Source organism: Oncorhynchus mykiss, chromosome 4 (genome assembly GCF_013265735.2).
Source record: "Oncorhynchus mykiss isolate Arlee chromosome 4, USDA_OmykA_1.1, whole genome shotgun sequence".
In the NCBI taxonomy this organism is placed as follows: Eukaryota; Metazoa; Chordata; class Actinopteri; order Salmoniformes; family Salmonidae; genus Oncorhynchus; species Oncorhynchus mykiss.
The window spans coordinates 3,445,298-3,470,501 of record NC_048568.1 but is presented as its reverse complement, the minus strand read 5'-3'; the positions used below and the strand labels follow the sequence as shown (position 1 = coordinate 3,470,501).

Sequence of the window (25,204 nt, the reverse complement as noted above, 5' to 3'; positions counted from 1 at the left end):
CGTGCTGCAGGGATTGCTTGGCCTCTCTTCCATTAGTGTTTATCAGAGAGAGAGGGTGAAAGCGCGCGAGAGAGAGAGAGAGAAGCACAGTTCTGAGGGAACACAGGAAGCTGCCTGGCTGTCTATTTTGGGGCCCTGTTGCCACTCAGTCTGCCTTTGAGGCCTCTGCAGCGTCGTCACATTACGATCCCTCCATTTGAGGATCTCACACAGCCTTTGATGTGGCTCTTTGTGCATGCACAAACAGGAGACTCAAGCACTCCCTTGGCATTCACCACCTATAAGGGTATCTTTCTGTAGAGCAGGGTTTGGTCTGTTAAGGACACTGTTATTAGAGGGAGCTGCACAAACTATTGAATAATTGAAATGTACCGGCTAATATTTCATTGCTGAACATATCAAATGGAATTTTATACATCATCTACTTGATCAAAAATGGTTTTACAGTAAATATTCTCTTTCCTTGTTGCTTCCTTGCTGCTTGCTTGATGTGTGTGGACACACACACACACACAAGCATATACACACGTATATCCTTTAACATATAAAAATACACAAAAATGAATGAGAAAATTAATACATCTGCACCGGCAGAAAGGAAGTGGTCAAGCAATGTTTCATACTGTTTCAAAATGCAAGAGCCCCCACAGAAAAGGCCCATGTCAGCAATGACATAGACACATCCAGGCTACTTACGAATGAGAGGCACACTGGCGTTGGCCCTTCCCAGGATGTTGGCAGCGACACACGTGTAGTTACCATAGCGATCCTCTGTCATGTTGGTCACTGTGAGGACTGATCTGGAGCTGAGGTTCTTGATGTCAATCCCTTGTCCCTTGTTAATCCTGAAATAGAACGGACTACAAATAAAGCTTTCCTTTTCTGAAAATGTCAAGTAGGAAGAGGTGAGTCAAGGAGGGAGAAAATATTTATCAACCTCAAATAGGGTCTCTAAAGTACTTCATCATCCTCTTCAACACATCCATTTATCCTTTCGCTGGGCTTATGTCTTTGAGGGTTGTTTTGAAGGACTGCCACAGTGTGATAGAGAGATACCCCTAAGAGTAAGTGAACTAGAAGCATGTCACTTATTATTGGCATTATTGGCATTCAATGTTCACCATTATTCCTTTCTAATCAGTTTATTCAGTTTTTTTCCCTTCTGGTGCATACTATTAACAATCTGAGGAGGTAGGATGAGATACCTAAGATATGATCTACAATTTAGCCATTGTTTAAATTAAATGACCTAAAATATTGAAAATGTCCAGGGAGAAGACAGGGACGACTCCTATTTTGGAAGCGCAATGGCCTCCTGTATGTGCACTTGCGTAGTTTGACTGGCTCACAGTGGCACTCAGAGTTGAAACGCTACGTGTGACCTTATGTCCAGCAAATCTCTGAGCATCTGTTGTTCTCTCTCCCACTGCGATTTCCTCAAATGTTAGTTGAACATTCACTGATAATCTCGGCGGGAGTCTGGGAGCACGCTTGCTTCTCCTCCGGAACGCCACAAAACAAGCATCACTGTCTCTGTCAGAGCAAACGCGTTTCTCTTGAACAGTGAAGCCTCAAAAGAAAGATTTTACTGTCAAAACTGTCTCATTATTTCCGATGCAGACAAACCAGTGGCATGACTGCATTCATACTATAGTGACATCCACATACAGCTAAATGTACTGTGGTGGCACTTAACATCTGGGAACACTGAGTGCTGCCTAGCATATAGAAACATCCATGCTCTACCATAATGGAGCGCACACATCCATAATGTCTTTAAGACCTCTTTATAACTACCAATGTGTCAAGAAAAATGACTTTTCATGTTAAAAGGCTCAAACGTAGAGCTAGGTTTAGGATTAAGTAAACACTACAATCATGGCAATGTGCCTCCTTAGCAATTTAAATAAATTGAATCCACCCTATAATTACAATTAGCACAGTGTGAACTGATGATTGAAATTGTGCACACTAGGAGTGGGTAAATGATGGGTAATGGGAGTAATTTGGTTTCTAAATTCAAGAACAGCCACTTGAATCTACACTGATTGATGTATGTGCTGAGAATGTTTCTAGCTCATTGATGAGCTAGGCAAACATTTCATTAGAATGCAAGGTGAGGACGAAGTCAACATGACTTTTCTTATTGGATTATTTATTATTTATACTTTCCAGGGCCAGACTAGAGACAGTTAGTGCCAGACTAAAACATTGTTAACACCTTTACTATATGGTGATGGTTTGTTTGTCATGATTGTCATGTGTGAAGAAGTCAAAGATGCTTCAGAACACGCTATACCCTCATTGCATAATGGATCGAACCAATGGAACTACTTGAGTTCTAATGGTTGGCAACAAGTATGCATCCAACTCTATAAACCCAAATAACATTTATTTCCATGGCGATTGATGCAGAGCAATTTGTTTCTCTAACCTTTTCTCTCCCTTGTACCACTCAAATGATGGTGTGGGTACAGCTGCAGCCTCACACCTCAGCAGAGCTGTGCGTCCCAGGCCGACTCCATGGCTTTTCATCTCGTGGATGGCTGGGGCGACTGAAATGAAAAATAAATAAACATGTTAACAGGAGGAAACACTATGATATTGAAATACATTCAGTAAAAGCCACTTTCCCCAGCTTGAATGTAGTACTGGAAAATGGTTTTGGTCCAGTTAGGTGTAAGAGGTGAGAAAGGCTTGAAACTTTAAAGACACAATTAGGGTTGGAAAGGGAGGGTATATTACTGGAAACTTTAAAAAATGTCAGCATTGACTGACCTTCATGTCCTAAAGTAATGATGTACTGTCACTTCTCTTTGTTGATTTGAGCTGTTCTTGCTATAATATGTACTTGGTCTTTACCAAATAGGGCAATCTTCTGTATACCACCCCTAACTTGTCACAACACAACCGATTGGCTCACACACATTAATTTCTTACTTAAGAAGGAAAGAAATCAACAACTTAACTTTTAACATGGCACACCTGTTAATTGAAATGCATTCCAGGTGACTACCTCATGAAGCTGGTTGAGGCAATGCCAAGAGTGTGCAAATATATCATCAAGGCAAAAGTTAGCTACTTTGAGTACATGATCGTTGAGTACATGATCTGAGTACACATCCTTGTATTTGGTCTTGTGAATGTTGACATGTTTAAAGGTCTTGCTCATATTTGATACGGAGAGCGTGATCACACAGTTGTCCGGAACAGCTGGTGCGCTAATGTATGCTTCAGTGTTGCTTGCCTCGAAGCGAGCATAAAAGGCACTTAGCTTGTCTGGTAGGCTCGCATCACTGGGCAGCTCACGGCTGGGCCCTGCCACATCGGACAAGCATCAGAGCCGGTGTAGCAGGATTCAATCTTAGTCCTGTATTGGCACTTTGCCTGTTTGATGGTTCGTCTCAGGGCAAAACGGGATTTCTTTTAAGCGTCCAGACAAGTGTCCCGCTGCTTGAAATTGGCAGCTCTAGCTTTTAGCTCGGTGCGGATGTTGCCTGTAATCCATGGCTTCTGGTTGGGATATGTATGTACGGTCACTGTGGGGACAACGTTGTCGATGCACTTATTGATGAAGCTGGTGACTGAGGTGGTATACTCCTCAATGCCATTGGATGAATCCCGGAACATATTCCAGTCTGTGCTAGCAAAACAGTCCTGTGGCGTAGCATCCAAGTCATCTGACCACTTCTGTATTGAGCAACTCACGGGTACTTCCTGATTTAGTTTTTGCTTGTAAGCAGGAATCAGGAGGATAGAATTATGGTCAGATTTGCCAAATGGAAGGTGAGGGAGAGCTTTGCATGCGTCTCTGTGCGTGGCATAAAGGAATTGTGAAAACCAAATACATTTAAACTCAGTTTAAGGTGTATGTGAACTTCCAACTTCAACTGTGAGTTTCCCTGCATTATAGTCCCCGGCCATTAGGAGTGCCGCTTCTGGATGAGCATTTCCTTGTTTGCTTATGGCCTTATACAGCTCATTGAGTGCGGTCTTAGTGCCGCACTCGATGCATCGGTTTGTGGTAGTAAATAGATGGCTACGAAAACTATAGATTAAATCTCTCTTCATAGACAGCGTGGTCTACATCTTATCACTCTACCTCAGGCAAGCAATACTCAAGGCTTCCTTAATATTTGACATCGTGCACCAGCTGTTTTTGACAAACAGACACACACCCCCACCCCTCGTCTTACCAGATGTTGCTGTTCTGTCCTGCCGATGCACGGAAAACCCAGCCAACTGTATATTGTCCATGTCGTCGTTCAGCCACAACTTGGTGAAACATAAGATATTACCGTTTTAATGTCCCGTTGGTAGGATAGTCTTGAATGTATATCATCCAGTTTATTCTCCAGTGATTGCACATTGGTCATTAGAAACGGATGGTCGAGGAGGGTTACCCACTCGCCAACGAATTCTCACAAAGCAGTCGATCTCCGCCCCCTGTATTTCCGTCTTTATTTAACGGGAATGATGGGGATTGTGGCCTGGTCTCGGAGAAGCAGTATATCCTTCACTGGCCCTCTGTGTGGCCTTATCGCGTGTAAAATATATAATATAATAGGTCATTATCAATAAAGAGATTGTTAAATAAATGTTATAACTATTTGGTTTTAAAATCATCACCTTTTGAAGATCATAGTCAGAACTACCCATTTCCTATTATTCCACATTTAGCTCCATCATGATCCTTTTCATGATCAGTTAACATCAATTGATCATGTATTTTCAGATACGTGAGGGTAGCCTATAAGTGAGGGTAGCCTATCCACAAAACACGTCATTTAGCTTGCTTCATCAGAGATTAGGCTTGTGGAAAGAGCTTGACATTGTCCCCGTCCCAGTCCCCATCCTGGTAGAGTTGTCAGCCGGATTACAGTCATCACCACTATAGATGGCAAGCAAATTTAGCCATCTTGTTTATCCCCTGAAAATGACTTTATTAACTTATTGTCAAAGAAACTGACGATAAGAAGATTGTGGGAGTTGCCGTTGCAGCCTTTGATATTTGATATTATTGACCCTAAACTTTAAACCATAACCCGACTTTTCAACATCTGCCATATTGTGGATTCAGATATATCTATCTAATAGAACTCAAAAGGGTTTTCATTAATGGAAGCTTCTCTAATGTGAAACATCTAAAGTGTGGTGTACCGCAGGGCAGCTCTATAGGCCCTCTACTCTTTTGTAGTTTTTACCAATGACCTGCCACTGGCATTAAACAAAGCATGTGTGTCCATGTTTGCTGATGATTCAATCATATACGCATCAGCAACCACAGCTAATGAAGTCACTGAAACCCTTAACAAAGAGTTGCAGTCTGTTTTGGAATGGGTGGCCAGTAATAAACTGGTCCTGAACATCTCTAAAACTAAGAGCATTGTATTTGGTACAAATCATTCCTTCAGTGCTAAACCTCAGCTCAATATGGTAATGAATGGTGTGGCTATTGAACATGTTGAGGAGACTAAATTACTTGGCGTTACCTTAGATTGTAAACTGTCATGGTCAAAACATATAGATTCAATGGTTGTAAAGATGGGGAGAGGTCTGTCCGTAATAAAGAGATGCTCTGCTTTTTTGACACCACACTCCAAAAAGCAAGACCTGCAGGCTCTAGTTTTGTCTAATCTTGATTATTGTCCAGTCTTGTGGTACAGTGTTGCAAGGAAATACCTAGTTAACCTGTTATGGCTGCAATCCACCTATCGGGATAAGTGTCATCAACAACCGCTGAACAGTATAGCGCTACATACAATAAATATTACTATAAATATTTATATTCATGAAATCACAAGTGCAATATAGGAAAACACAGCTTAGCCTTTTGTTAATCCACCTGTCGTGTCAGATTTTTAAATTACCCCCCCTTATCGATCGCACGATAAACATTAAGTACACTTGGCATCAGGTAGCTCAGTCATGAAAATCAGAAAAGCAATCAAATGAATCGTTTACCTTTGATGGTCTTCGGATGTTTTCACTCACAAGACTCCCAGTTACACAACAAATGTTCCGTTTGTTCCATAAAGATGATTTTTATATCCAAAATACCTCTGTTTGTTTGCCGCGGTATGTTCAGAAATCCACAGGAAAGAGCGGTCACGACAACGCAGACGAAAATTCCAAATAGTTTCCATTATGTCCACAGAAACATATTGTCGAAAATACCAAATTGTTTGCATAGTCAACTTACACACAGCTAAGACACACACACTTATCCCACCAGACATGCCACCAAGGGTCTTTTCACAGTCCCTAAATCTAGAACAAATTCAAGAAAGCGTACAGTATTATATAGAGCCCTAATTGCATGGAACTTCTTTCCAAATAATAATAAAAAAAAGATAAAGCAACACCTCACGGCACAACGCCTCTCCCCTATTTGACCTAGATAGTTTGTATGTATGCATTGATATGTAGGCTACGTGTGCCTTTAAAAAAAATGTAGTTCTGTCCTTGAGCTGTTCTTGTCTATTGACATTCTGTATTATGCAATTCTGTATTATGTTTCATGTGGACCCCAGGAAGAGTAGCTGTTGCTTTTGCAACAGCTAATGGGGATCCTAATAAAATACCTAAAATACCAAACTAGCCATATTGACCTGATCTGTTATTAGATAGCTAGCCAATTTGACATGGTCCATCAATCAATGTAGCCTATCATGTCTGTCAGCATGAACACTCTTAAGCCAGGTCTATACAAAGTTCCTATTGGGAGCTTGTAAAAAATACATTTTTTAATTTAACCTTTATTTAACTAGGCAAGTCAGTTAACAACATAATTATTTACAATGACAGCCTCTCTTGGCCAACGCTGTGCCAATTGTGCGCCACCCTATGGGACTCCCAATCACAACCAGATGTGATACAGCCTGAAATCGAACCAGGGACTGTAGTGACGCCTCTTGCACTGAGATGCAGTGCCTTAGACCACTGCGCACACTCAGGAGCTTGCAAAATAAAAATGATCAGCTAACAGTACATTGGCAAATAAGCCCTTCTGCTGCTTGACAGGCAGAGCCTAAAAAGAATGGTAAATTACCATAAACCCCTCATACTTAACTTAACTCATACTTAACTTTTATATCACTTACAGTGCCTTGCGAAAGTATTCGGCCCCCTTGAACTTTGCGACCTTTTGCCACATTTCAGGCTTCAAACATAAAGATATAAAACTGTATTTTTTTGTGAAGAATCAACAACAAGTGGAACACAATCATGAAGTGGAACGACATTTATTGGATATTTCAAACTTTTTTAACAAATAAAAAACTGAAAAATTGGGCGTGCAAAATTATTCAGCCCCTTTACTTTCAGTGCAGCAAACTCTCTCCAGAAGTTCAGTGAGGATCTCTGAATGATCCAATGTTGACCTAAATGACTAATGATGATAAATACAATCCACCTGTGTGTAATCAAGTCTCCGTATAAATGCACCTGCACTGTGATAGTCTCAGAGGTCCGTCAAAAGCGCAGAGAGCATCATGAAGAACAAGGAACACACCAGGCAGGTCCGAGATACTGTTGTGAAGAAGTTTAAAGCCGGATTTGGATACAAAAAGATTTCCCAAGCTTTAAACATCCCAAGGAGCACTGTGCAAGCGATAATATTGAAATGGAAGGAGTATCAGACCACTGCAAATCTACCAAGACCTGGCCGTCCCTCTAAACTTTCAGCTCATACAAGGAGAAGAGTGATCAGAGATGCAGCCAAGAGGCCCATGATCACTCTGGATGAACTGCAGAGATCTACAGCTGAGGTGGGAGACTCTGTCCATAGGACAACAATCAGTCGGATATTGCACAAATCTGGCCTTTATGGAAGAGTGGCAAGAAGAAAGCCATTTCTTAAAGATATCCATAAAAAGTGTCGTTTAAAGTTTGCCACAAGCCACCTGGGAGACACACCAACCATGTGGAAGAAGGTGCTCTGGTCAGATGAAACCAAAATTAAACCTTTTGGCAACAATGCAAAACGTTATGTTTGGCGTAAAAGCAACACAGCTGAACACACCATCCCCACTGTCAAACATGGTGGTGGCAGCATCATGGTTTGGGCCTGCTTTTCTTCAGCAGGGACAGGGAAGATGGTTAAAATTGATGGGAAGATGGATGGAGCCAAATAAAGGACCATTCTGGAAGAATGATGGAGTCTGCAAAAGACCTGAGACTGGGACGGAGATTTGTCTTCCAACAAGACAATGATCCAAAACATAAAGCAAAATCTACAATGCAATGGTTCAAAAATAAACATATCCAGGTGTTAGAATGGCCAAGTCAAAGTCCAGACCTGAATCCAATCGAGAATCTGTGGAAAGAACTGAAAACTGCTGTTCACAAATGCTCTCCATCCAACCTCACTGAGCTCGAGCTGTTTTGCAAGGAGGAATGGGAAAAAATGTCAGTCTCTCAATGTGCAAAACTGATAGAGACATACCCCAAGCGACTTACAGCTGTAATCGCAGCAAAAGGTGGCGCTACAAAGTATTAACTTAAGGGGGCTGAATAATTTTGCACGCCCAATTTTTCAGTTTTTGATTTGTTAAAAAAGTTTGAAATATCCAATAAATGTCGTTCCACTTCATGATTGTGTCCCACTTGTTGTTGATTCTTCACAAAAATACAGTTTTATATCTTTATGTTTGAAGCCTGAAATGTGGCAAAAGGTCGCAAAGTTCAAGGGGGCCGAATACTTTCGCAAGGCACTGTATATGAATACATCTTTTTAAAGTTATTCAAGTATAAATTACTAAGGTTATGATAGATTGCCATAGATGTTCTGTTAATTACCAAAATTACTGCAGATTCTGGTAACTTTAGTAAACTACCGGTGGCTTTGCAACCCAACAAAACTATGGTCAGTGCGCTGTGGTCAGTCACTGTGGTCAGTCACTGTGGTCAGTGCGCATACGTATTTAATGTAAATGCTACGGAAGCAGTGGGAAGAAAAAAAAGCATCATTCCCAAGGGTTAGGAAAATGAAATGAATTGCATGGTGATAAATTGCTTAATGGAAGTTCAAAGACTGAATGACAGAGGCAGGTTCTGTGAATACAAAATGAGTCTCCTTTCATGTGCCAAGAAGCGGTGTAAATCTCTTTGCCAGTGTCAGGGAGGCAGCTTAAACTATGGACGCTTACTCAAGCAGCCAGGGCTTTCTGTATTTAAAATATTTACAGAGCTTAAAGTAACACAGTCTTGAAAGGAAAATGTAATTGCTGGATTGAAATTATATAGAATTCACACAAAGCATTTGGTTGAATCTAGTATGTGACGACAGTGGTTGGCCACATTAAATAGGCTACAACGAGAGTGCCTTTTCTTTTCACTTTTGCATGTGCATTTATCACCAACTATTAACATAATGTTCAAATCTTATCACTATTTTCAGGTTCGTGGGGTAAAAGCACATTGTGCACAGTATGTAAAGAATAGCAGTGCACATACACTGGAAATGTTCCTAATGCAGACAATATTTCCTTCTCACAGGGGTCTTCTGTGGGTCAGTGAAAACAGGTAACATATATCCTATTCTCTTCATACAAACCATTCCAAATATGTTGAGAAGTGAGAAGTGTTTGTCACTGAACTGCATAGTGAAAGGGACTGACGTCAATGCCACACTGCTGTTGTGATGTTAGTGGTTAATATGAATCAGAGTAGCACTCAAGCTACACAATGACCAAGTGAGTAGCATTGGTTTGAGGTTATACAATTTTTATGGCAGTTTGGTCTAGTGGCCACTGAGAATGCAAAGTCAACATGCAAAACAAGGTTGAGGTCAGAACATACTGTATTACCGAAAGTAAACAGAAGCACATAGGGTGACTGAAACAAAAACCCAAAAGACTGCCTACTCCGGGAAGTCTATCCACTTAGGATTTGCAGGCCAGCACGCAATCACATGCCATGTCTGAATCTGAGTTATGGTATATTCTCCACTATTGAGTCTTTGAGAATCACCTGCCAGTCAGTCACAGCCAGTCTGTGTTCTGTTCAGCGGGATATTTGGCAAACTGCACTCAAACCTTAATTTCTCATTTCATTTGTGAAGTGAAACAAGGAAATGGTGCCAATCATTTTTCCACCATTCATTTTTCCCATAGGGGATTTTAGAAACACTTAAAATAAGGGCTGTTTCGTGTAGGCTTAACCTGGCGTGACGGGTAACTATCTAAATCTCTCTTGGACAAGGTGAAAGTTATCAATATATTCACCTGTGTTTATCCCCCAATAATAAAATGCTATTTAACTGCTAATCATAAAGAACTACAAATACCACGATGATCTGGACGAGACTGCCCGAATCGAGGCAAAGGTAAAAATATTTTGGATCTTTGGATAAACTATCTAATTTTAGGTATATTTAGTAATGAATAAATTGGCTACATTTCTTTAAAATGACAATTCTGTGAACTGTCTTGTGCAAGCTTTAAATTGACACAATACCTGTTAGCAAAGGTGTCAGCTAGAGATGAAGTGCAGGAGCTTGTAGGGATTTGTAGTCTTGCATGATGTCTACTTTGATGCTAATTAGCGTTTTAGAATTTTGATTTATTTTAAATTTTACCCCCTTTTTTCTCCCCAATTTCGTGGGATCCAATTGTTAGTAGCTACTATCTTGTCTCATCGCTACAACTCCCGTACGGGCTCGGGAGAGACGAAGGTTGAAAGTCATGCGTCCTCCGATACACAACCCAACCAAGCCGCATTGCTTCTTAACACAGTGTGCATCCAACCCGGAAGCCAGCCGCACCAATGTGTCGGAGGAAACACCGCGCACTGGCAACCTTGGTTAGCGTGCACCGCGCCACAGGAGTCGCTGGTGCGTGATGAGACAAGGATATCCCTACCGGCCAATCCCTCCCTAACCCGGATGATGCAATGCCAATTGTGCGTTGCACCACGGACCTCCCGGTCGCGGCCGGTCTCTGGTGGCCCTTAACCACTGTGCCACCCTGTGAGTCACAGCTTTTATTTTGAAGTGTTTTTAAAATTCCCCATGGAAAAAATTAATGGTGGAAAAACGATTGGAAACATTTCCCTGTTTGACCGCTAGATTTAATGGGTATTATGACACGTCCACTGTGGGGCTCTATTGAGACACAAATCACCAGTACAGAACATCTTATTCAATGACTCATGTTTTTCTGAAAGAGCAGGGCACTCCGTATACAGGTGTGTGCTGGTGTTCTTTTAGCAAGTTCATACTGTGCATACCCTATAATGAATATGCTACCTTTCATTGCACTACGTATCATTGCTGATGTCAACAGTCCACTTAGTCAGATGAGGCGCGGAAAGAAAGATGCATTGCGACGCTGAATTGTGTGTGCGAGTGTGTGCATGTCGAATGTCTTTGTGTGGCAGTACAGTACAAGCTACCAAAGACAGAAGTCTACCATCTTTCACATGGAGTCCTTATGAACATAATACTGATCATTCCGTTTGTGTATGTTGATTTCCTGTACTTGCGTGTCTCCCAATTACATCTGCATCCCTACATCTCTGTACTCTGGAGAAGGGAGACCTAAGATTGCAAATCTAGTGGGCAAGTGAGACAGGGATTTTTCCTGGTAATTTATCACAGGGATTGGTGCTGTGTTGAGGGGTATTGGCAGGGGCTTGGCAGGCTGCCTGTGTGTATGTGTGCGTGTGTGTGTGTGTGTGTGTGTGTGTGTGTGTGTGTGTGTGTGTGTGTGTGTGTGTGTGTGTGTGTGTGTGTGTGTGTGGACACGGGTGCCTGCGTTTGTGTCTGTCTGTCAGTGTGTGTGTGCACGTGCATGTGTGGAGAGAAGGTAGAGAGCTGGGGCTGTGATGGATCTGCAAGGCCCTAAAACCCTGCCTCAATCTCACAGCTGGATCTGGACCTCTGGAAGGCCCGCTTCTTCAATTACAAACTACATTAGCAATAACCGCACCATAAACAAAGGCAACAAAGCAATTATAGCCTCTACTATCTCAGCAGAACAGCAGAAACTAAACTACAGAGAGAAACTGGACTCTCTAGATACTGTAACAGAGTCAAAACACCTCGTTGTTTCAACGGTTTAGAAAACACCCACACACTACTGAGCCCCAAATACACTGGAATAGGAAACATGGGTTTACCTATAGTGTATTTGGGTATTACAAGTTTATCAGACCACTGGTCCAGAGGTGAGTTTAACCCTGATCTTACACGGATTTTCCTAAGTGTATAAGTGGAAACCTGGATTCTCATCAGTATCCCTACAGATCCTGAACCTGACCATACCATCTATGTAGTAAAACAAGAGCAAGAGAAGTCCATATACTGTACTTTGCAGACATACAGTTGAAGTCGGAAGTTTACATACACTTAGGTTGGAGTCACTCAAACTAATTTTTCAACCACTCCACACATTTCTAAACAAACTATAGTTTTGGCAAGTCGGTTAGGACATCTACTTTGTGCACGACACAAGTAAATTTTCAAACAATTGTTTACAGAAGGATTATTTCACTTATAATTCACTGTATCACAATTCCAGTGGGTCAGAAGTTTACATACACTAAGTTGACTGTGCCTTTAAACAGCTTGGAATATTCCAGAATATTATGTCATGGCTTTAAAAGCTTCTGATAGGCTAATTGACATAATTTGAGTCAATTGGAGGTGTACCTGTGGATGTATTTCAAGGCCTACCTTCAAACTCAGTGCATCTTTGCTTGACATCATGAGAAAATCAAAAGAAATCAGCCAAGACCTCAGAAGACAAATGGTAGACCTCCACAAGTCTGCTTCATCCTTGGGAGCAATTTCAAACCCCCTGAAGGTACCACATTCATCTGTACAAACAATAGTACGTAAGTATAAACACCATTGGACCACGCAGCCGTCATACCGCTCAGGAAGGAGACGCGTTCTGTGTGTGCTTTGGTGCGAAAAGTGCAAATTAATCCCAGAACAACAGCAAAGTGTGTTGTGAAGATGCTGGAGGAAACAGGTACAAAGGTATCTATATCCACAGTAAAACGAGTCCTATATCGACATAACCGGAAAGGCCGCTCAGCAAGGAAGAAGTCACTGCTCTAAAACTGCCATAAAAAAGCCAGACTACGATTTGCAACTGCACATTGGGACAAAGATCTTACTGTTCGGGAATGTCCACTGGTCTGATGAAACAAAAATATAACTTTTCAGACATAATGACGATTGTTATGTTTGGAGAAAAAAGGGGATTGCAACCCGAAGAACACCATCCCAACCGCGAAGCACGGGGGTGGCAGCATCTTGTGGGGGTGCTCTTCTGCACAAGGGACTGGTGCACTTCACAAAATAGATGGCATCATGAGGCAGGGAAATTATGTGGATATATTGAAGCAACATCTCAAGACATCAGTCAGGAAGTTAAAACTTGGTCGCAAATGGGTCTTCCTAATGGACAATGACCCCAAGCATACTTCCAAAGTTGTGGCAAAATGGCTTAAGGACAACAAAGGCAAGCTATTGGAGAGGCCATCACAGAGCCCTGACCTCAATCCTATAAAACATTTGTGGGAGAACCTGACTCAGTTACACCAGCTCTGTCAGGAGGAATGGGCCAACATTCACCCAACTTATTGTGGAAGGCTATCTGAAACATTTGACCCAAGTTAAACAATTTAAAGGCAATGCTACCAAATACTAATTGAGTGTATGTAAACTTCTGACCCACTGGGAATGTGATGAAAGAAATAAAAGCTGAAATTAATCATTCTCTCTACTATTATTCTGAAATTTCACATTCTTAAAATAAAGTGGTGATCCTAACTGACCTAAAACAGGGAATTTTTACTGGATTAAATGTCAGGAATTGTGAAAAACTGAGTTTAAATATTTGGCTAAGGTTAACTTCTGACTTCAACTGTACCTGGGTTCCTAGTCCCTTTTGTTTATGGCAATGATTTCAGATAATATGGGTCTCTATACGGTTGTGTGGAGTTTGGATGAACAAGGGGCCATAGATTCATATCAGTCCTAAGCCAACGTGAACAATGTCACTCAATACTCAGGAGAGATAAAGGCAGACGACTGCCACAGGGTCGACAACATTTGCAGAAATGGAAGCCAATAACAAGAGTAACAAAATCAATCGCAGTATGCAAATGCCAAGAGCCTTGCCAAGTCCTCATAATCCTCCACTGGTTTCATTGTGTGGGCCATTGATTAACATGCATCTGAAAGGTCTCTGTGACCTGCCTGTCAGTACAAAACCACATCCCCTCCCATCGTGGGCTACATTAGAGATAGCGGTGGACACAATAGTGGAGGCAGCACTGACACTAAGAACGAACAGACCACGCAGTCTGTGACATTTTCAAAGCAGTGCAATAAAGCCTCCCACTTGTGTACCTGCCAGTGTTTGTGCCTTACAACTAGCATCAATTTGAGTAAAATATCTTTCAACTTTTTAAGATTTAAGATTTTAATGAGTTGTGTTTATTTTTGCTTCACAGTTAACAATGTTACAGCACTGATTTGTGAAGTATCACATTTGCTTCGCTTTGAAGGAAGTAATTTTTGATAAAAAGTTACTAAATAATCAAGACTCTAGCAGACATTTAGCAAAACACTAGGCAAAATAACGAGTGACCTAAAATAGGTCTACATCTTCAATTTGTTTTGGGGAGATGCACAGACAGTTATTTAAATGTATGGAAGGATACAATCATATTAAGCATGTGCTGAAATGAGCATGACTGTAGATAAAGCCATACCAGGCAGATTATTCAGCCAGATACATGCCTGTAGTTTACATTTTGACACACAATGGTAGTTTGGGCCTAGTATAATAGTATACAGTAGGGGTAAAAATATGTTCAAAAACCTAAGTGCCCAGATTCAGTATGATTATCTGGGCAATGACTCCCCAGAATGTAAACTAAAAACATAAAATCCAGTCTGATTTGAATAGTTTCAATTTGAGCCAGCTGGCACGTTCTTCATCATCATATATTGTGTCTAAATACAGGTTCAGATTTTTTGGAGAGTAATACAAAGTAGTGCACAAAAAACATGATGGCCAAATAATCCAGGTAATTTAGTGGCTGGAGAGCACTGTAGCGTAGCTGTTAATCATGGCTGAGTTCCAGGAATAGCACAGCCTCCATGAAGAATAGGTCCTGTTTGACAAATTGCAAGTTGCAGGTGGATCATAAAGCAACATCCCATTATATTTACATTATGCATGCCGTTTCACCCAAACAAAGATGATGTGTACAAAGGTACAGCAGCTATACAATACGGTGAACACACACATACATTACATTGTTTAATCTCTCTCTGTTTAATATTAATGGATGATGTTGAACTGCAACAATTTTTCCGCTCAGTAGCATTAAGGGCTCCTCCGTTGTAGTCACTTTAAGTGTTCCTCCAGTTGACATTGTCGCCCGGAAATATATTGAACGAAAATATAAATGCAACAATTTCAAAGATTTTACTGAGTTACAGTTCATATAAGGAAATAAGTCAATTGAAATAAATTCTTTAGGTCCTAATCTATGGATTTCACATGACTGGGAATACAGATATGCATCTGTTGGTCACAGATACCTTGGTAGGGGCGTGGATCAGAAAACCAGTCAGTATCTGGTGTGACCATTGTTTGCTTCATACATGGCGGAAAATGGAATACGCTGTCGTAAACGTCGATCCAGAGCATCCCAAACATGCTCAATGGGTGACATGTCTGGTGAGTATGCAGGCCATGGAAGAACTGGGACATTTTCAGCTTCCAGGAATTATGTACAGATCCTGGCGACATGGGGCCATGCATTATCTCGCTGAAACATAAAGTGATGGCGGCAGATGAATGGCAGGACAATGGGCCTAAGGATCTCGTCAAGGTAGTTAGGTATCTTCTGTGCATTCAAATTGCCATCGATAAAATGCAATTGTGTTCATTGTCCATAGATTATGGCTGGCCATACCATAACCCCACAGCCACCATGGGGCACTTTGCTCACAACGTTGTCATCAGCAAACCACTCACCTACACAATGTCATACACATGATCTGTAGTTGTGAGGCCAGTTGGATATACTGTCAAATTCTCTAAAACGACGTTGGAGGTGGCTTATGGTAGAGCAATGCAAATGTAATTATCTGGCAGCAGCTCTGGTGGACATTCCTGTAGTTAGCATGTAAATTGCATGCTCCCTCATACCTTGAGACATCTGTGGCATTGTGTTGTGTGACAAAACTGCACATTTTAGAGAGGCCCTATATTGTCCCCAGAACAAGGTGCACCTGTGGAATGATCATGCTGCAGCTTCTCAGAGTGCCAAGTGTAGTTCCAAAAGGCGTATTAACAGCTTCTACCCCCAAGCCATAAGACTTCTGAACAGCTAACCAAATGGCTACCCGGACTATTTGCATTGACCACTCGAGTGTTGCTTTAGCAGTATGCTTAGGGTCATTGTCCTGCTGGAAGGTGAATCTCCGTCCCAGTCTCAAATCTCTGGTAGACTGAAACAGGTTTCACTCAAGAATATCCCTGTATTTAGCACCATCCATCATTCATTCAATTCTGACAAGTTTCCCAGTCCCTGCCGATGAAAAACATCCCCACAGCACGATGCTGCCACCACCATGCTTCACTGTGGGGATAGGCTTCTCGGGGTGATGAGAGGTGTTGGATTTGTGCCAGACAGCTTTTTCCTTGATGGCTAAAAAGCTACATTTTAGTCTCATCTGACCAGAGTACCGTCTTCCATATGTTTGGGGAGTCTCCCACATGCCTTTCTGGTGAACACCAAACGTGTTTGCTTATTTTTTTCTTTCTTTCAATGGCTTTTTTCTGGACACTCTTTCATAAAGCCCAGCTCTGTGGAGTGTACGGCTTAAAGTGGTCATATGGACAGATACTCCAATCTCTGCTGTGGAGCTTTTCAGCTCCTTCGGGGTTATCTTTGGTCTCTTTGTTGTCTCTCTGATTAATGCCCTCCTTGCCTGGTCCGTAAGTTTTGGTGGGTGGTCCTCTCTTGGCAGGTTTGTTGTGTTGCCATATTCTTTCCATTTTTTAATAAAGGATATAATGGTGCTCTGTGGGATGTTCAAAGTTTCTGATATGTTTTTATAAACCAACCCAACCCTGATCGGTACTTTTCCACAACTTTGTTTAGAGAGCTCCTTGGTCTTGGTGCCGCTTGCTTGGTGGTGCCCCTTACTTAGTGGTGTGCAGAATCTGGTGCCTTTCAGAACAGGTGTATATATACTGAGATCATGTGACAGATCATGTGACACCTAGATTGCACACAGGTGGACTTTATTTAATTAAATATTTGACTTCTGAAGGTAATCGTTTGCAGCAGATCTTATTTAGGGGCTTCATAGCAAAGGGGGTGAATACATATGCACGCACCACTTTAATGATTGAATTTGACTTTTTTGAAACAAGTAATTTTTTTCATTTCACTTCACCAATTTGGACTAGTTTGTGTATGTTCATTACATGAAATCCAAATAAAAATGCATTTAAATTACAGGTTGTAATGCCACCAAATAGTAAACATGCCAAGTGGGTGAATACTTTTGCAAGGCACTGTAATTGGTAGGAAGGATGCTTGACATACTTTTTATGTTTGTATCACAAACAAAAACGTATTTTAATCATGATAACATTTTAGGCCCTTTTTCAGTGGTGTAAAGTACTTAAGTAAAAATAATACATAAGTAATTTTTGGGGGTATCTGTACTTTTGCTATTTATATTTTTTACTACTTTTACTTCTACTTCACTACATTCCTTTTACTCCATACATTTTCCTTGACACCCATTACATTTTGAATGTTTATCAGGATAGGAAAATGGTCCTATTCACACACTTATCAACAAAACATCCCTGGTCATCCCTACTGCCTCTGATCTGGCGGACTCACTCAACACACATGCTTCGTTTGTAATTATGTCTGAATATTGTGGTGTGCTATTGGTAAATAAAAAAACAAGAAAATGTTGCTGTCTGGTTTGCTTAATATAAGGAATTTGAAAGTATTTATACTTTTACTTTTGATACTTAAGTATATTTTAGTAATTACATTTACTTTTAATACTTAAGATTATTTTAAAGCAAATATTTTTAGACTTTAACCCAATTAGAATTGTACTGGGTGACTTTTACTTTGAGTCATTTTCTATTAAGGGATCTTTACTTTTACTCAAGTATCACGTTTCCAGTGGGCTCTCTGCTAATTCTGAAGGTATTATATATTTTATGAGCACCACCAAAAAAGTGAATGGGAAAATTGATTCAAATAAAACGCCCTCTGATGGTGACTTGCTGAATGTGCAATCCTAAAGGAGGGCTGTGATTGGTTAATGACTGAAAATGTAAATTTCTATGTATAAAATGGGTCATATCATTAAAAGCTCCAGAGAGTCCACACTGGAAATTTGATGTGTTTTAACAGTATATTGTTACAAACAATATGTCTAAAAATAAGCTAATTCAAAAAGGGTCATTTTGAGATATTAATATTCATATTTTTAATGTTGAACAAATGAATGTTAACATTTGTATTTCAGAATCTAGACATGCTCCATATTTGAGAGAACACTATACGTATAATGACACCAAAATGTTGTCGGTATCATGTACGGTTCACAGATAGATCATAGGGTCTTACAGGAGGCATGTATATGTATAAAAAAGGCCTAAATACCACTTTCATTGTGATTTTCGAACAAATGGTTTGTGATACAAATGTAAAGAGCATCGTGAGAATTGCCAGAACATTCTGAGATACTCCCCAAAAGCTCGGACTACGCTGCTGTGGAATCGACCATGATTAATTGGTGTGTTTCTCAATGGAATATGATTTATTTAGCCGTGAACTATTGCTCTCTAAAAAAGAAATCGGGCAGGCTTTTTAATTAAAAGATCAATTAATAACCTACCTCTTCAGCCATTTGAAAATGAGTTTTCCTTGCAATTAAGAGACGGACATAACAGTCCATGACTTATCAACTTACACATAGAGCAGGCTTCCCAATACGGTCTGGGTATCATTGTCCTGTACTGTCAACCAGCAGTGGTTTTGTAGCCAAGATTTATTCATTCATTAAGATTCCTATTCAAAAGATCCAGAGTAACATTGTGCTCTTTACCTCATGCACACAGAGCGTATAAATAACAGTCATGGTACGTGAGAATTCGTGGGCTGTCTGCTCCGAAGATAACATGGCCAATGTTTAACACTGAATGAAGCCAAAGGCACACTCCCACAAATCTTTGTTAATATATGAATGAGCTCATTGGATAGTTCACAATGTAAATGTTCAATGTTTACACTGAAGCCATTCAACAATGTAAAGACAAGGAGTTTTGACTGCGTAACCCTTGCTTGTTCCAGGGTAGTCGTGTCTGGCCACTGTTTATCATTAGCAGCGAGGAATTTATATCAGTGTCAATCACGTCCATACAGTGCCTTGCGAAAGTATTCGGCCCCCTTGAACTTTGCGACCTTTTGCCACATTTAAGGCTTCAAACATAAAGATATAAAACTGTATTTTTTTGTGAAGAATCAACAACAAGTGGGACACAATCATGAAGTGGAACGACATTTATTGGATATTTCAAACTTTTTTAACAAATCAAAAACTGAAAAATTGGGCGTGCAAAATTATTCAGCCCCCTTAAGTTAATACTTTGTAGCGCCACCTTTTGCTGCGATTACAGCTATAAGTTGCTTGGGGTATGTCTCTATCAGTTTTGCACATCGAGAGACTGACATTTTTTCCCATTCCTCCTTGCAAAACAGCTCGAGCTCAGTGAGGTTGGATGGAGAGCATTTGTGAACAGCAGTTTTCAGTTCTTTCCACAGATTCTTGATTGGATTCAGGTCTGGACTTTGACTTGGCCATTCTAACACCTGGATATGTTTATTTTTGAACCATTCCATTGTAGATTTTGCTTTATGTTTTGGACCATTGTCTTGTTGGAAGACAAATCTCCGTCCCAGTCTCAGGTCTTTTGCAGACTCCATCAGGTTTTCTTCCAGAATGGTCCTGTATTTGGCTCCATCCATCTTCCCATCAATTTTAACCATCTTCCCTGTCCCTGCTGAAGAAAAGCAGGCCCAAACCATGATGCTGCCACCACCATGTTTGACAGTGGGGATGGTGTGTTCAGGGTGATGAGCTGTGTTGCTTTTACGCCAGACATAACGTTTTGCATTGTTGCCAAAAAGTTCAATTTTGGTTTCATCTGACCAGAGCACCTTCTTCCACATGTTTGGTGTGTCTCCCAGGTGGCTTGTGGCAAACTTTAAATGACACTTTTTATGGATATCTTTAAGAAATGGCTTTCTTCTTGCCACTCTTCCATAAAGGCCAGATTTGTGCAATATACGACTGATTGTTGTCCTATGGACAGAGTCTCCCACCTCAGCTGTAGATCTCTGCAGTTCATCCAGAGTGATCATGGGCCTCTTGGCTGCATCTCTGATCAGTCTTCTCCTTGTATGAGCTGAAAGTTTAGAGGGACGGCCAGGTCTTGGTAGATTTGCAGTGGTCTGATACTCCTTCCATTTCAATATTATCGCTTGCACAGTGCTCCTTTGGGATGTTTAAAGCTTGGGAAATCTTTTTGTATCCAAATCCGGCTTTAAACTTCTTCACAACAGTATCTCGGACCTGCCTGGTGTGTTCCTTGTTCTTCATGATGCTCTCTGCGCTTTTGACGGACCTCTGAGACTATCACAGTGCAGGTGCATTTATACGGAGACTTGATTACACACAGGTGGATTGTATTTATCATCATTAGTCATTTAGGTCAACATTGGATCATTCAGAGATCCTCACTGAACTTCTGGAGAGAGTTTGCTGCACTGAAAGTATGGGCTGAATGATTTTGCACGCCCAATTTTTCAGTTTTTGATTTGTTAAAAAAGTTTGAAATATCCAATAAATGTCGTTCCACTTCATGATTGTGTCCCACTTGTTGTTGATTCTTCACAAAAAAATACAGTTTTATATCTTTATGTTTGAAGCCTGAAGGGTGGCAAGAGGTCGCAAAGTTCAAGGGGGCCGAATACTTTCGCAAGGCACTGTAACTACATATGAGGACACCGAGTTCCGGACCTCTGTAATTCTTTCTAATGTGGTCTTGCTATAGATTTTCAAGTAGGAACATTCACTGTCTTCTTGGTAAGTACTCCAGCGTATATGCGGCCTTGTGTTTTAGGTTATTGTCCTGTTGAAAGGTGAATTCATCTCCCGGTGTCAGGGGGAAAGCAGACTGAACCAGGTTTTCCTCTACGATTTTGCCTGTGCTTAGCTCCATTCCATTTCTTTTTTATCCTGAAACACTCCCCAGTCCTTAAGGATCACAAACATACCCATGACATGATGCAGCCACCAATATGCTTGAGAGTGGTATGCAGTAATGTGTTGTGTTGGATTTTTCCCTAAACATAACACTTTGTATTCAGGACAAAAAGTGATTTGCTTTGGCACATTTTTGCAGTATTACTTTAGTGCCTTATTATTTTGAATATTTATATTCTGTACAGACTTCCTTTTTCCTCTGCCAATTAGGTTAGTATTGTGGAGTAACTACAATGTTGTTGATCCATCCTCAGTTTCTCCTTCCACAGCCACTAAACTCTGTAACTGTTTTAAAGTCACCATTTCATGGTGACATCTCTGAGTGGTTTCCTTCCTCTCCGGCAAATGAGTTAGGAAGGACGCCTGTATCTTTGTAGTGACTGGGTATATTGATACACCATCCAAAGTTTAATTAATAAATTCACCATGCTCAAAGGTATATTCAATGTCTGCTTTATTTTCCTTCCCATCTACCAATAGGTGCCCTTCTTTGCTTGGCATTGGAAAACCTCCCTGGTCTTTGTGGTTGAATCATTGCTTGAAATTCACTGCTCAATGTCTCATGGGATGACGCTGGAGAGACAAAGCAAGTATGGGGAGTCAAACATTTAATAAAGAACGGACATGGAACGAGACAGGAACAGCGTCAGCAAACGAGTAACACAAACAAAAAACAATTAATGCAGCAGCGGGGAACAGAGCAGGGGAACTGACAAATATAGGGGGGCTAGTAAACAGGTGAGTCCAATTTTGCTGATGCGCATGACGAGGGTTAGCAGGTGTGCGTAATTGATGATAGCAGGAAGGCGGGACGCAAGGCAGGATGGCGCACTTGAGCGCTAGGGGGGAAGAAGAGGAGCAGACGTGACACTCAACTGAGGGACCTTACAGGTAATTGTACGTGTGGGGTACAGTGATGAGGTAGTCATTCAAAAATCATGTAACCACTATTATTGCACCCAGAATGAGTCCATGCAAATTGTTATTTGACTTGTTAGGCAAATTTGTCCTCCTGAACTTATTTAGGCTTGCCCTAAATTGACTCAAGACTTCTCAGCTTTTCATTTTTAATTAATTTGTAATTTATTTTTTTAAAATAATGCCATAATTATACAAAATAAATGAATAAATAAATACACACATAAAGGGATAAATACATTAATAAATATATAAATACACACAATTTAATCCATGAGCAAGTACATACAAAAAAACTGACTAAAATGTATACATTGTCTTTACATACTGTATCTACAGTGCCTTGCGAAAGTATTCGGCCCCCTTGAACTTTGCGACCTTTTGCCACATTTCAGGCTTCAAACATGAAGATATAAAACTGTATTTTTTTGTGAAGAATCAACAACAAGTGGGACACAATCATGAAGTGGAACGACATTTATTGGATATTTCAAACTTTTTTAACAAATCAAAAACTGAAAAATTGGGCGTGCAAAATTATTCAGCCCCCTTAAGTTAATACTTTGTAGCGCCACCTTTTGCTGCGATTACAGCTGTAAGTCGCTAGGGGTATGTCTATCAGTTTTGCACATCGAGAGACTGAATTTTTTTCCCATTCCTCCTTGCAAAACAGCTCGAGCTCAGTGAGGTTGGATGGAGAGCATTTGTGAACAGCAGTTTTCAGTTCTTTCCACAGATTCTCGATTGGATTCAGGTCTGGACTTTGACTTGGCCATTCTAACACCTGGATATGTTTATTTTTGAACCATTCCATTGTAGATTTTGCTTTATGTTTTGGATCATTGTCTTGTTGGAAGACAAATCTCCGTTCCAGTCTCAGGTCTTTTGCAGACTCCATCAGGTTTTCTTCCAGAATGGTCCTGTATTTGGCTCCATCCATCTTCCCATCAATTTTAACCATCTTCCCTGTCCCTGCTGAAGAAAAGCAGGCCCAAACCATGATGCTGCCACCACCATGTTTGACAGTGGGGATGGTGTGTTCAGCTGTGTTGCTTTTACGCCAAACATAACGTTTTGCATTGTTGCCAAAAAAGTTCAATTTTGGTTTCATCTGACCAGAGCACCTTCTTCCACATGGTTGGTGTGTCTCCCAGGTGGCTTGTGGCAAACTTTAAACGACACTTTTTATGGATATCTTTAAGAAATGGCTTTCTTCTTGCCACTCTTCCATAAAGGCCAGATTTGTGCAATATAAGACTGATTGTTGTCCTATGGACAGAGTCTCCCACCTCAGCTGTAGATTTCTGCAGTTCATCCAGAGTGATCATGGGCCTCTTGGCTGCATCTCTGATCAGTCTTCTCCTTGTATGAGCTGAAAGTTTAGAGGGACGGCCAGGTCTTGGTAGATTTGCAGTGGTCTGATACTCCTTCCATTTCAATATTATCACTTGCACAGTGCTCCTTGGGATGTTTAAAGCTTGGGAAATCTTTTTGTATCCAAATCCGGCTTTAAACTTCTTCACAACAGTATCTCGGACCTGCCTGGTGTGTTCCTTGTTCTTCATGATGCTTTCTGCGCTTTTAACGGACCTCTGAGACATTCACAGTGCAGGTGCATTTATACGGAGACTTGATTACACACAGGTGGATTGTATTTATCCTCATTAGTCATTTAGGTCAACATTGGATCATTCAGAGATCCTCACTGAACTTCTGGAGAGAGTTTGCTGCACTGAAAGTAAAGGGGCTGAATAATTTTGCACGCCCAATTTTTCAGTTTTTGATTTGTTAAAAAAGTTTGAAATATCCAATAAATGTCATTCCACTTCATGATTGTGTCCTACTTGTTGTTGATTCTTCACAAAAAAATACAGTTTTATATCTTTATGTTTGAAGCCTGAAATGTGGCAAAAGGTCGCAAAGTTCAAGGGGGCCGAATACTTTCGCAAGGCACTGTATATGTATTTTATTATTTATCTATGTATTATCTAATTATTCAAACTTCATTTTATTCATTTATATATTTATGAATTCATTTATTTCTGTTTTTCTTCCTCCAACATAATGAGCGGTGTCAATCAAGCGTCTGTGGGTGGTATCTAACACACCATTGGTTGATCAATGTCACAGCGAGTTGCTTAATAGGTTGTGCAAACGCTATGTAAAGCTAGCAACAATAAGGATTAGGTTCAAAATAAAAGTTACACATTGAAACTGAGGCCGTCATACAAATAGTGGAATCATGCCATATTTGGACTAGACAATGTTTAACAAGTTTGGATGTTGTTATATAAATTCCACAAATGACAATAATATGTTAATTTGTCAACAAACAAAAAATCTGTTGAAATCGCACTGTGGATGTATTAGACTTCAGAATTGAATTGGGGGCCTGCTTTATGCATTATACAGCTTTGACTATGGAACTTGAGTCCATGAAATGTTCAAAATTGTGAAGAGTTAATACAAATATGAGCATTGTAACTCATATTGCAGGAATTTGACTGGGAAATCCCCTCAGCTGTCAGTCTTTTGTGCATATTGGACATTCATATTGCAATGTACAGCCTTACATATGGCTCTTGGGTCCCATGATATGGGCTATCATCAGCCTACTGAGTGACACCCACAGAAAACAACTATGAAGAGTGTACACAATTATAAGTGTTGTAGCTCATAATGCAGGAGTTTGACTGTGGGAAATCACCTCACCAGTCAGTCTATTGTGCGTATTAGACATTAATATTGCAATGTACAACCTTACTTATGGATCTTGGGTCCATGAAATGGGGTGTCAGCAAACTCAGCCTACTCAGTGAAACCCACATAACACAACTGTGAAGAGTTCAGACAAATATTAAGGTCGTAGCTCTTATTGCAGGACTTTGACACCACTGTGAAATGAGCAACTGGCTCACCAGTCAAACTGAATAGTGAAGTGAT

The 25,204-nt window shown here is 40.6% G+C and overlaps 1 protein-coding gene across 2 annotated transcripts in view; it reads right to left on the bottom strand.

Annotated features, from left to right (window-relative positions):
* The window catches only part of negr1 (neuronal growth regulator 1), a 400,053-nt gene that overhangs the window by 104,877 nt on the left and 269,972 nt on the right, over positions 1-25,204 (bottom strand). For both annotated transcript variants that reach the window (XM_021599922.2, XM_021599923.2), the window contains exons 5-6: positions 2,435-2,555; positions 697-845 (exon numbers count right to left, since the gene is read on the bottom strand). In XM_021599922.2, coding sequence (XP_021455597.2) covers positions 697-845; positions 2,435-2,555 — 270 coding nt within the window. The remainder of the gene's footprint in view (positions 1-696; positions 846-2,434; positions 2,556-25,204) is intronic.